General features: G+C 39.0%; 1 protein-coding gene across 13 annotated transcripts in view; it reads right to left on the bottom strand.

Annotated features, from left to right (window-relative positions):
- Positions 1-47: 47 nt before the first annotated feature.
- The window catches only part of AP1S2 (adaptor related protein complex 1 subunit sigma 2), a 33,346-nt gene continuing 19,368 nt past the window's right edge, over positions 48-14,025 (bottom strand). For 5 of the 13 annotated variants that reach the window (XR_003989465.1, XR_003989466.1, XR_004389886.1 and 2 more), the window contains one exon: positions 3,699-5,735. Coding sequence is in view for 6 of the 13 variants with exons in the window: in XM_030472087.1 (XP_030327947.1) it covers positions 5,700-5,735 (36 nt within the window). In the remaining 7 variants the exon portion in view is untranslated. Of the gene's footprint in view, positions 2,029-2,896; positions 2,906-3,698; positions 5,736-8,945; positions 8,985-14,025 lie in introns of those variants that run through there. The other 8 variants (XM_030472044.1, XM_030472061.1, XM_030472055.1 and 5 more) reach the window with 5 other exon arrangements.

The following is a 14,025-nucleotide window of genomic DNA, read 5'->3' as shown; positions in this document are numbered from 1 at the left end:
GCCTCTTCTTTGCAAACACCAGAACTAATTACATATAAACACACAGCAATGGTGTAAAAATGGACATTTATTACAACTAAACCAATGTGACAGACAGATGTCAAACAGTTTGTCACAACCACAACAAAGCTTAATCCAGCCAAGCACATACAAGTGACAGTGTAAACGTTAAAAACATGTTTAATACATACAAAATTGCTTCAGATTTGATTTAAGGTAATTTTAGCACTTCAAGCTCACACACGGGTCATTCTGCTGCCACTTTCCCCTCGCCTACCCCTGCAGGTCATGCACTGGGGAAATGCAAACCACTGCCTTGGTGTGCCCTAGGATAGAAACGGTCTCCAGCAATTGGTGTGTTTAAATCCCAGAAAGGGCCGACGCAAACAAATTCCACCCTTGAGTTCACAGGCTCCTCTCTGGCACTGTCCTTCTGCTGCCCCATGCATTTATTTATACTGGGATCTGTATCACAGGCTCACCCGTGGCAACACTGAGCCAGTCCCAGTGGGTTAAATTTAACCTAGATGGCATCAAGCTGCCAGTCTGGCTCTCCAGATGGCTGTGTAAATGCTTATGCTAGCAGTGCATGACTGCTTCCAGCAACAGTGCCAAAGCTAAGGTTTGTGAAAACGTGGCACTACTTGACACAAGCGAACAAGCCAAAATGTTGACTCCTAGAGTGAAGTTATTGGAGAGGGAGGAAGAGAGGGAAGCAGCTCTCCCTCCTCAGAGACCATGCAGATGCACAGCAGAATTTGGCTAGTCCAAAGCGTGGCGCACTGCCTCAAAAGCATACATGAATCTAATTCCCTCAAGCAAGTGAAACAGGTTTCATTTATAACTACTGTTTGGCTGTTCCAAGTGTCAAAATATTACTTGCTAACATTTGACATGAGTTGCAGTGAATCTGCTGTACAAATCTAGTATTTAAAAGCTCTTACTGCAAATTAGTTGGTTCAACTGTACGTCACGCAGGAGTGTGGTAAGGGATGGGCCACAGTTAAAGGTGTAAGTCAAGAAAAGCAGTTAAAATGACATTGACACTTACTGTGGGATTTGGGGGTTTTAAGGTACCTATACACGCATTAAAGCGTAACTATAAAACACCAATAATACAAATTAATTTGTAGAGTTTGAAAGAAAACAATAAAAAGTCCCTTTTATAAAGCTCCTTCTTCCCCATCTTCAAAAGTATCCAATTTTCATTATGCATCTCTATACAGCCAGAAAGCCTACCTCCTTTTTTGTGTTTATGTGCACAGCAAGCTAATATTAGGTTTTTAAGTTTAAAAAGTTTCTTTTTTTTAACTATACGCATTCTCTTTTTAGAATAGAAACTTGCAGAGTTTTGCTCACAGTAGCTACACTTAACTACATCTTCTTTTCTAGTGAGTTGATCAGTTTTCAGTTTTCTTGCAAAAGCTGTATCACCTTAACAGTTTTTACCAGTGTGATATGCAGATCCTAACAGGATTCTTTGGTATAATGACAAATTCAGTAGTAAACAGGCATTTCCAATCTTTATGCATCAACTGAAATAAGCAGAATTATCACAATTGGTGACTGAAATGTAGATGAACAAAAGTCTTTGGTTGCATAAACACAATTTCTACACCATAACATTTCGTAGTTTCTTTTCATTTAGATATGTTATGTCATAATGATACATTTATTTCCTGAAGTCAAGTTTGCTTATAAAAAACAGTACACTTATTGAAGTCAAATGCAGTTTTCCTATAAATGCAGTGACGTGAGATACTGAGTCAATTTAAATGTAATTCCCTTTGATTTATGATTTCTGGACTTTTAATTTCTTGTTCCCTTTTCAAAAAGGAGTATTTTTCTTGTAGGCCCAAATGAAGCAGCTTAGCAAAACAGTAATACTGACAAACAGCATCTTACACCATTAGCTAAACATTACAATGAAGGCAGTGAACATTTACAGTATGAAACATTGAGATGTCATCAGTTGAAGATTTATGTCAATCCAATTTCTTCAAGTACACTACGTGGGGTCTCTGCTTCCTACGGAGGGAAAATATGAGACAGTGGTAAATGGACCCTGCACTTCTACTGAACAGTACCATATATGAGTTAGTATGAAAGATGCTTAATTAAAGAAGAAAAGCTGAAAGGCATGAAAATAAAGAAGTTATTGCGGTTTGCAAACACAGGATTAGCTGCAATTTTCAAAGCGCTGTTAATTGGATTGCCGGGGTTCAGAGGTATCGCTGGTAGATTTTATTGCCCTTAAGTGCAATAAAAATAAAGCATTTCAGATGTACCAGCAGGGAACAAATCACAACCCAGTAACAAACACACGAATTGGGGAGGGATGGGGAAGCATCTTGCAATGGAGTCAATGATTTTTGTGGTGAATTGCTTCATGGGTCTCAAAAATCTGTTAGGGAACAATGAATAAATGGATGAATGAAATGACTTATGCAACTAAGATACAGTATCCCTTAAACTCTTCCTAGGAGATTTTTTTTTTTATTTTATTTTATTCTTTTACACTGCTCCCATACATAGTTCATAAAACCAGGTCAAGGTACTTGGTACAGCTGGCGTCCATAAATTGACCCCTACAGAAGTGGAGGAATTGCCAGGATTGGAATGGTATTATTCCACACCAAGCATAAAGTTTTAAGTTAATTCTAATCTCAAATAGCTTTGCTTAGATTCAGAGCAAGTTGTTTAATACAACACTGCAAAGCATTATCATCAGTGTTGTACTCATTATTCCTATAGCATCGGGGGGGGGGGGGAAGTAGTTTAATTAGAAATACTTAGGCTGTGCTTTTCCATAATTGTTAACAATATCAAATAAAAAGGGATACTGTGTCCTTATGGAAACAAACAGTTTTAGTATCCGCAGTCTGAATAAACTTACTTTAGCATCCTAAACCAAGACATGTCATGAGGCAGAAAAAAAGGCAGATAACAGTTAAGGCAGCAAATTATTTTTCAACTGCTTTCTAAATATTAGAAAAACAGTGTCAGCAAAAGACATAATTAAACATTTTAGATCCTGCAAACAACACCAGAACATTGTCTTTATCAACCTCGACTATGTAGCACAAAATGATCAAGTTCACAATCCTCATTCAGTTCATGTATAAGGTGATTTAGTATTGAAAGAACAAGCCATATTTTAAAGGCAACTTCATTTAAAAGTCAGTCAGTGCTTGGAACAGGCCACCTCTGAACACTTTGAGATGGCTTCCAAAATCCAGCAGCAAATAAGAAGTTGCAAGAAAAAGGAAAGTTAAAACTGGAAACAAGATACTTGTATCTTATATTAACGATGTTGTGTTTTTTTCCTCACTGATGCAATATTTAAATATTCTTAGAACTGCAGTGACCTTGCCAAAGCCAGACAGGATGGCAGGATTAAAGATTTACATGGGTATTTTAAAACAAATCCCCCAAAAGAGACACTGATTGAAGAAAAGGCTTTGTAACATTTTGAATATAACCTGCCATATTCTATTCCCAGATTACTCTGTTGCATTCATTTTAGAGGACATGCATCTCCCCTATCCACCAACATAAAGCATTTTACTCAAAAAAACCCCCAAAATCCTACATTCTTAACTATAGCAATAGAAGTGACAACAGAATGTAACTTCTCAAGCATTTCAGGGTCTTGAGAACATTTGCACTAAAACAACTTCACAATTCAGAATTGATTAGACAGCAGTGGATACTTACAGTTACTCAGTGGTAAAACAGAGTATTTACTGAATGACCTGAAAAGTTGCTCTATAGCTATGAAGAAACACAGTGCACTGCTGCTACTATCTTTAGAGCAGTTCAGTATTATTGGCCCCACTGTCAATTCAAAGTTGTGGGTAATATTCACCAGGCATATACTTAAAGGTTAAATTTCTTCAAGAAAATCAAGGTAATTGGCTAACAACTAATTTAAAACAATGTATTTCAAGGACATTGGCTACTTGCCCCCAGATCTCTCACCAGTAAAACTCGGTAAGACTTTAATTTTTTACTACTACAGCAGTAAACTTGAGGCAGACATGCCTTCTTATTCGCACAGCAACAATACAATCTCAAGGAACACCTGAAGGCTCATGTGTTTTGTTAGAGGAATAATTTCATCAATTATGACTTTTAAGAAACAAGTAGAATGACTTATGTTTTGTTCACGTTATTTTTTTTAGGAAGTGTCAAACATTTTAGCCAATTGTTATGGAAAGCATTCTCTGGTATTATACACTACCTGCAGCTCAGAATCACCCCAGGCAAACAATGCAAATTTGAAATATATCAGAACACAGATGAGGAAAAAAAGTCATCCACATGAGACAAAAGTGCATGCAATACTTTATTTCAAACATGCCAGGAAAGCTAATTCATTACCTAGTCATTTAGAAGCAAGCAGCTGTATACAGATAACAAGAAAAACAGCATCTCATTACAGCTCAATGCACAGCATTTTAAGCCAACAGGCATGAAATAATGCAGGCTAAAGCAGCATTAACCAGACATTCAAACACATTGTTAATGTCTTACAGAAAAAAGGCAAACTTGGAAGTGGAAAGCCACTCCTATGATCTTGTTTCCTAAGATTTCTGAATGCTGCAAGTCTAGTCCAGATCTTTTGTCTAATCCCCTAAATCTCCCATTTTTCTGTCAGTTTAATATTTGAAAGGTAGTGCATTACCACATATAGTACATGCAACTAGCTGTTTGTGGTTAACCTCCTTGCTAATTACATTTAAACAATTTTCAAAACCAGCACTGGTTTTAGGTTACAAATTCTTCTCCTCTTCTAGGCAAACAAAGGATTCAATACATGCCCTCTCTCTCTGCCTTTACTTTTTAATTGAATGGCACTTATATTCATCCTTGTGGCAGTTCTCTGATATACAAGGTAGTCTGCACTTAAAACTGGAAATGCCAATTGAAGGTGACATTTTTCAAGTATGCTGTTAATGGACTTAAAAAAAAAAAAAAAAAAAATCTTTCCAACCCTAGCCATTTGTAAAGCAATGAGCTTGTTCTCTCCTTCAATAGCAGCAATTTTTCAACTACTCACAAAAATGTTTGAACAATTAAATACAAATTTTGCAACTTCGGATTTACCTGTCATTCTTTCTGCCCATATCGATTCTGCCTTCCTCCTCTTCATAAGGAGGTTTCATAAAATTATATTGCTGTGCGCATCTTGAATTAAGATGCAAGGTCTGTGTAGAATTCTGTGTAACGTCATTTAATACTTGTGTGTATACACAGTTCGCATACTACTGCTCCTTCACTAGTTTCTCTGTAAATATTAACTTAATCTACAGGTTTTAAGTGTATGTTTAAATACCACCACAACTTATTTGCAAGATAAACACAGGTCAAGTAATGTTACAGTATAAGTGTTGCAGTATATAGATGTTTAGCTCGGAAAATTCTACAGAACTTTTAAGCAAAAGACTTCAAGCTTACACACAATAAAAAAGTTAAAACCATATGCCAACAAGCACAAGTTCTGTTGAAATGAGACATGTGAAGAGACAACACTGTAAAACAGAGGGGGAAGAGGAAAGTACAACAGCGGAGAATGGTTGTGGCATTCTGTTAGATTCAAGATGACTGGATTCACCAAGCTGATGATAATGTTCTGTCATGAGTAAGTCACAGGTCTATCTCCTCTGAAATTCTGCATGCATGATGAATGAAGCCATTTAGTACACTGGGACATTAAAGTATTCATGACGTGGCTACAAAAGAAATGTACATATTCTTATACATAATAAAAAGGTGGAGAGATATGCAAGAAAACAAAAATACTATCTACTGTATCTCTGACATGAAAAAGACATTTGACACATAAATACAATACTGTATTTTTGACTACTCTAGACTTCTGGAGTGGGGGTCAACACATGACACCATCATTTTACCCCCCCTATACTTGCATGCTGGGTCCAACAACATACAGGACAACTTCATAATTACCGTATTACGTAAGCTCAGTTTCTTCTCAGCCAAAACTTATTTGAAGCTGAGATACTGTTCCAAGAGATGGACCACCCTATGTATTTGCTCCATTCTAGCCTCTTCAGTAGCCATTGACTATTGGCTACTGTCAGAAACAGCCCAGGCACTGGGCTAAGTGAAGTTTTGACATCACACACCAAATCTGCTCTGATAAACACGCATTGTTTACAGGCCTCTAGAAAACAGTTGTGAGCAGCACCATGGCAGGGTAGTACAGCAGTGGTGTTACTTGGCACTATCTGTAAAAGAGTCCCTGTTTAAAAAACGGGAGTTCTCTCAGACATGTTTCTCAGCAGACAGTTTCCTTTACTTTTGATTATGCCACTTAATACTCTCTTGTATGATTAGCATGAACATTAGTATGCAATTTGTTGAAAGATGAGTTAGAAAGCAAGCAACACTCAATTTTCTGTATTAAAATCAGTGTCCTGAAGACAGATGAGGGCATTTTTGATAGAGTAATAGCAATTTAGGAGTATGCCCATTAGACATGGGGAAAAAAAAAAGAGGGAGGGGGACACACACAAACCGCAACTCTCTACATATCAGTTACTAATCTTTCATGATGTACCAATTAAAATCTTCAACCTATTTTAGGTTGAAGGTCCCGCTCCCAAAATTATAGAAGTGTTACAAGACTTCTAGACCTAACAATTTCTTCTGTGTTATCTCAGTTTATTCACACATTCAAGCTTACATAGTTTAAAATTCTAATCTCCAATTACAAAAAAGCACAACAAGAATATCCTAGAAGATTTACAGGATTTATACCACTTTTCACTATCAGTAATATGGACATTATTCCACAGTAGTTAAAATTATTCTGATCAAGCCAACTACAAATCCAGTAGTTCATAAAATAATAGCACCTAATGCCTAGTGACAGTCACAAATACGTTGTAAGAAGTCTGCTGTGATTTTTTTAGGGTAGAATTCAGAAGAATTTGGTGTATAATACAAAATTACAAATGTGAATTTTTACTCTTAAAACCTCCTATACTGCACATAAGTGCCAGCCTACATTAAAAACAAGATATTGAGGCATATTACTAACTGGAAAAGGCATTGCATGATGGGGAGCATACAGTACTGGCTCCAAGGAGTAGGAGTTTTGACTAAAAAAAGAATGTATTAACTCTAGCACTGCTGGAGCTTCCATAGACAAAAAAAATCCCTAGAGATGCTTACAGAAAACTTATGCTTCATAGAATCATAGAATATTTAGGGTTGGAAAGGACCTCAAGATCATCTAGTTCCAACCCCCCTGCCATGGGCAGGGGCACCTCGCACTAAACCATGTTGCCCAAGGCTCTGCCCAACCTGGCCTTGAACACCGCCAGGAATGGAGCATCCACAACTTCCTTGGGCAACCCATTCCAGTGCCTCACCACCCTCACTGTAAAGAACTTCTTCCTTATATCTAATCTAAACTTCCCCTGTTTTAGTTTGAACCCATTACCCCTTGTCCTACCAGTACAGTCCCTAAGGAAGAGTCCTTCCCCAGCATCCTTATAGACCCCCTTCAGATACTGGAAGGCTGCTATGAGGTCTCCACGCAGCCTTCTCTTCTCCAGGCTGAACAGCACCAACTTCCTCAGCCTGTCTTCATACGGGAGGTGACCCAGCCCCCTTATCAACCTCGTGGCCCTCCTTGGACTTGCTCCAACAGCTCCATGTCCTTTTTATGTTAAGAACACTATAACTGTGCACAGTACTCCAGGTGAGGTCTCACAAGGGCAGAGTAGAGGGGCAGGATCACCTCCTTTGACCTGCTGGTCACGCTTCTTTTGATGCAGCCCAGGATACGGTTGGCTTTCTGGGCTGCAAGCACACACTGCCAGTTCATGTTAAGCTTCTTGTCAACCAGCACCCCCAAGCACTTTTCTGCAGGGCTGCTCTGAATCTCTTCTCTGCCCAACCTGTAGCAGTGCCTGGGAATGCCCCAACCCAGGTGCAGGACCTGGCACCTGTCTCCGTTAAACTTCATCAGGTTGGCATGGTCCCACCTCACAAGCATGCCAAGGTCCCTCTGGATGGCATCCCTTCCCTCCAGCGTATCAACCGAACCACACAGCTTGGTGTCGTCGGCAAACTTGCTGAGGGCGCACTCAATCCCACTGTCCATGTCGCCGACAAAGATGTTGAACAAGACAGGTCTCAACACTGATCCCTGAGGAACACCACTCGTTACTGTTCTCCAACTGGACATTGAGCCATTTACCACAACTCTTTGCGTGCGGCCATCCAGACAGTTCTTTATCCACTGAGTGGTCCATCTCTCAAATTGGTGTCTCTCCAATTTAGAGACAAGGATGTTGTGCAGGACAGTGTCAAATGCTTTGCACAAGTCCAGGTAGATGACGTCAACTGCTCTGCCCCTGTCCTGTCCCTGTCTCTGACACTTAAACTGTTGGCATGATATGTATGCATGAAGACAACTCACGTCTTCCAGTGTTTCACACCCTTGGAGACCTGGAGCCAGCAAAGTTGCTGTCTTCACTGAAATGCCTGGTAACAGATTTCACCTTAATTTTACACTAGCTCTCTGGACAGAAAGTATGAGAGCAGCTCATTTTCTAGCACTCTTACAAAGTTGATTACAATTCATTCTTGTTGTGTTCAAAGATTATCCAAGGCTGCACACATTCTTTAGTACACTTTGGCCTGGCAGTGCTGACCATGTTCCCTTTTACACCACTGGTTCAAACAAATAAGGACATGGAAGTATTCATTTCATGTTAACCCACTTGTTACCTTTCAGTAGTTTCCAAAGTTCTACTCTCCCACACACCCCTAGGGTATTCCCTGCCCTATGCATATTTTCAATGGTTTAGAACTTGAGGCATTAACTGTCTTTGATGAGAAAACCCTGGTACACAAAATTAGATGATCAACTCAAATTACTGTTATGGGATTAGTGTCTCATCTTAACAGAAAATTATTATCTACTGATAAAGCAAGATAAACTGTCAGGTAACAATAGGAAGAAAGTGGTTATTTGGCTCCTGTAGGCTTTTTAGCTTATAGACCATGTAAACACCACCTGCAACTAAACTAGCAATAAACTGACATTGTAAAGGTGAATCTAAAAGACTAAATGGAAGACATCAGTAACTGAAATATGAAGTGATATCACAGCAATACTGTGGGATGGAAAACACTGCAATTTCAGTATGACCTCTGAGGAGGACATCCAAGACAATCACGCTCAGAGGGTCTGGCACTGTGGGCTGCCTGACAAACAACAGAAAGGAAAATAAAGTTTTGCTACATTATTTTCCATCACAGAACTACAGTATCTCATAAGCTGAAACTATGACTTGTTAATCTTAGTTTGTTGGGTTTTTGTTTTGTTTTTACTGTCTTCCCTGCCACATTGTCTCCAGAGCAGTTAGCCTGCTAGTTTGAATACCAGAAAAGACAATTTGGCTGAAAGGACAGATGCCAGCAGCTCCTACAACCAGTATCTAGACCACCTTGCCCACCTTCTGTAGGACTCTGCAGACCTCAGAAAACATGTGAGCTTGTGAAGCATGCCCTTAAGATCGCCAGCTATCTAGATCTAATGCATTTAGAAATGAGTTGATCTAGCAGCTAGGGAAGAGGCAATGGTATCCTTACAGCACAACACAGTGGCAAACTAACATGAAATACTACCTCTGAAAAATTATCACTGAAAAAATTTGGACATAAAATGTTTACCTGACTTTAATACATAGCTAGGTCTTAGATCCGAGCTTTGCCAAAGCAGTACTAGCTCTACAGTACAAGCTGCACATTGCAATTCCACAGTATTTTAAAGTTACTAGAACTCATCTTTTTCAAACTGACATCTGTGTTTACAACTCATTTTAAAAAGCTAATAATACCCTCTGAAATTGGCAGCCTGAGTCATTAGAGATTTTTAAATTATAAAAATGGTAGAGTTGATTTGAGTGAACAGACCATTTAGCTAGCCCAACCCAACTGACATTTTCCTCAGCCAACTTTGTCATGACCCAACCTAATTAAAAATCATAATTAAAACGAAAATTAGAAGTGACTTCATTTAATCCAGTCCCCCAAACAGCACACCTATAACATTCCTGAGAGATATTTAATCTGGTAAAGGCATCCAGTGATGGAAGCTTTTTAATGCCCCCGAAGCAATCCACTTAAATGCTTCGTTATCATCACCACTGGAAAATTTGCCTAAGATCTACTTTGAAATTATTTTCTTGCTGCAGTTTATGCTATTTCACGTCTGTAGTGGACAAGAAAACAGTTTATTACCTCAGGCAAGAGAAAGACAAGGAAATTTTTATGCCTACACCAAACTGACCCAAGTTCAGTGTTTTGCAGTGCTGCCATATTACTGACAATATCACACAGGAGTGACACAGACTTCATGAATATTTGTCATGCCTTCTTTTTCAGGGAAAGTTTGCTTAGGCTTTTGTTTTAACTTCTTTCCCATCAAAACCAGCACAAACTCTATGAAGGCAATCCATGTTAGGCTGCAGGTAAAAATTACAACTGTTACCTTTTGATAAAGGATTAGCTCCCCTCTCCCTCAGCATCTAAACAAACCCCAAGCTAGAACCACAAACAAGATGTGGGGCTGTGGAGTGCGCAGCAGTTTGCGAACAATTCTAAGGAAACAGGCTATGGAGAAAAGAGAGGGACGAGCGTTTCTATTTAGAAATATGAAATTCTTACAGTAGGAAGCGATTGACACTTAACAAGCGCTTTTTTAGCAATGCTTCAGAAGCAACTACTTTTACACTCTACTTCTGAGTCTTTATTAGGAAATATTTTTAATAAAGGCTGCTTTAGGAAATTGCCGCTGTTCACTTGCCTCTTCAGGGATTTCAAAACAGTAGAGTGCCCACTTCCCAATCCTTGGTTAGCTGACTATTCAGAAACACCAATTACATGGTTATTGAGAAAACTCTACTTTGAAAGGAGTGCAAGATGTTTTCTCAGAGAACCTAGAAACACCCATGAGGTCTTGAACATGTTCAGAGACAAATATTAACTATGATGCTGCTCAAAACCAAAAAACAATCCTATGTCAATGCCAACTCCAGGTCAAGATCTTGTCTGCAGCTTCCTATACAGAGAACAAAACAAATCTTCAAGATCAGTGTAAATTAGTCAACACATTACTCAACCAGAGTCTGAAACAGCAACAGTTGTCATGCAAATGTTATTCAACTCCTACCATATGCAAACACTTTGGCTCTGAAACATCACCTCAATAGACCAGAGCAGAAGAATATGACATAAGATCAGCAGTGGTCAGCCTGCCTGCCTGCTTCCTTCTCAAAAGCAGAAGTGAAAATATCAGTGGAAACTTCATGTACTGTAACTGGATAATAGCAGATGCTTCCTGCTTCTTCATTGCTATTCCAATCTGCTCGATCAGAGGTGGTAATCACTCCAGGAGGCAGTGGTTTATACCTGCCAATCAGTTGCTACACTGTGAGCTATGAAGAATTGACGGTCTAATCTTTAAGGGTAAGGATGGTTCTAAGCATCCACTGAAGGCTCCACTTCCTTACCACAAAACCACAAATGCTTTAAGCAAATACTACTGCTGAATGATTTGTATTGTGAAGCTAGAGCCAAAATTATTACAATCACTGAGGTCTCTATCAGATAATCTCACAGTGTCTGTATGTTTGGCAGTTTGCCAAACTACACATGTAAGAATTCATTAATGTTTTCTTCCATTTTCTTCCAGCGCTGCACCTACAGGTTTACATTACTTACTCCCCTTTCCTTAAGGACCATTTCTTAAACTGCAGGGCTTTATCTTTGAAGGTATGACCAGAATATACTGCTGCAACAAACCATGTCATGACCAGTATCATTCAGCTTCCATGGCAATGGCATTTAAGCATTCCCCTTCCTTCCTGTTCTGCAGCACTTTGCCTTCTAACAGTTGTTTGGATAAATGTTTGCAGGGCCAAATTATAAACACAGAAAAGCTGCTGACTATATGTGTTTAGAAATAAGCAATTTAAACTGGATCAGTTCAAATGGATCTGAAATCTAGTTCTAGAATGGTCACATAAATAGTTTCGCTGCCACAAAAGGAAAGAGGGAGGGAAAGGACAACTGAAAACTCCGTAAGTCAATACCACCACTGCGGAAGCTCCTTGCCACACTCCTATGACTCAGGTCAAAAGGAGGGGTGCAGCACAAGACAGGTGAATCAGAACTTATCTAACTATGCTAGCTGACTTGGGGGCTCACAGCAGACATGAACGAAGACATGTGGGGAACACTGGCTTTTTAAAACACTTAAATTACATTTATTTTTAACAATTCCCAGTGTAATTTAAGTTGCTTTAGCAAAAGTCCTGGCTGCCTCTGAAAGAAGCTGCCTTTTACTTCCTTTTTCAATGCCTCTACTTTCCTCCTCCTGGCACTTCCCTCATGCCCTCCTGCATATTCTCAGATTTTAGCTAAGAAGCTAGGAACCACATAATCACAGGGCAAGTGAACACAAGTGCCTCCACAAAGGTGGCGGCAGGAATGGATCCATCCTTCTCAACAAAAGACACTGTCAGCATTATTTTAGGTGATGAGGAAACTGCACCCTGACTCAAGTCCATGACTTTACCGCCTGTAAACTGCTTTTGATAGAATGCATAAATTCTATTCAGTAGAACCTGAGTGTACAATAAAAAGATTTCACCCTAATTGTATACCATTCTAGGTTTTTCAACATTATACAGGGTTTACCTTAAATTTACAAGCAAATCTCTCTGAAACGGAGAAAAACCCCAAATTGTTCTCCTTTAGTGCTTGTTTATGCTTGATAGAGTAACACAGATTAAGTAATCTGAAGCTGTATAATCTGTTAAATATCAGGTTAATCCAAGCACAGAAGCTGTATGAGTCAAATTCCTCCCCTTGCTCAAAGATAACCTCCTTTACCTGAGGAAGTATTTTTTCACTACAGATGATCTTCATTCCAATATACAAGGAGAAGTTTCTTCCAGCAGGCAAACTATCCCCATCTGTTATATACAACCATCTACCTCTCCCATGCCATCCCTCTTTCTCCACATTCTGTGGCGTCATGCCAACCATGTAAACTAAGCTCTGTACACAGCAGCTATTCTTTCACTCCTTCCAGGGAACAACACAGGCCAGGAAGAAGCATCCCATGGGCATCTAGTAACGCCACTGTGTTTAAATTAATGGGGGCAAAGCACGTTTCTTCACCTAAAACTGTGCCCATACATAGAATTAATCAGAGACATACTGCAGACAAGTATGGAGACTGGAGTCACACAGAATTCTCTAGGCCTGAGCTTGCATGTTCCAGAATGGCTTTTTGTAGCTAAGACAACAAAAAAAAGATGAAGACTCCTAAGCAAAAGTTCTGTTCAGCATAGGTCCCAAACAACATATATACTTTTAAAAGTTTTAATTACAAGGAAAGTTTTACAGTATTAATACTAATCTCACCATGAGAATCATACTTTTCATACATGAACTTGTTACCATAAACAGGAAAAAGAACAGTAAACATGGGGAAGGAAAACTGGGGGGGGGGGGGGGTGTGGATCAAGCCCGAGCACTTAGGTTTTCTCATCATTATTTTAGAGTATGTCCAAACTCATATAAGAGATTGTATTTTGAACAAATGACTCGTTGACTGCCCTAATTCTACAAGTCTAATACGCAAGCAGGTTATTAGCCACTCCCCAACATGGATCGACAGCTGTATCATATACTAGGTAACTTTTAAATGGTAAAAATACCCATACACCAACAGTGAATTTGATTTTGAACATATTACAAAATATTTTTGTCTATTATAAGAATTTTCTTTTGTCTGGAAACTAAATCCTGATGTTTATAAAGCTGCATATGAAATTAGATCTATTACTGTAGTTCCACCTTACAAAAGCCAATTTGTTTACTGAACTACTTGTTCATCATTGTATCAAATAAGCAGCAGACTAAGTTTTCTCCAGCAAATCATTTTCACGTGTGTTTTAAACTTGCCTT

The sequence above is a fragment of the Strigops habroptila genome, chromosome 2 (assembly GCF_004027225.2).
Source record: "Strigops habroptila isolate Jane chromosome 2, bStrHab1.2.pri, whole genome shotgun sequence".
NCBI classification, from domain to species: domain Eukaryota; kingdom Metazoa; phylum Chordata; class Aves; order Psittaciformes; family Psittacidae; genus Strigops; species Strigops habroptila.
Note: the sequence above shows the minus strand (reverse complement) of the source record. Positions and strands in the feature narration are given on the sequence as shown.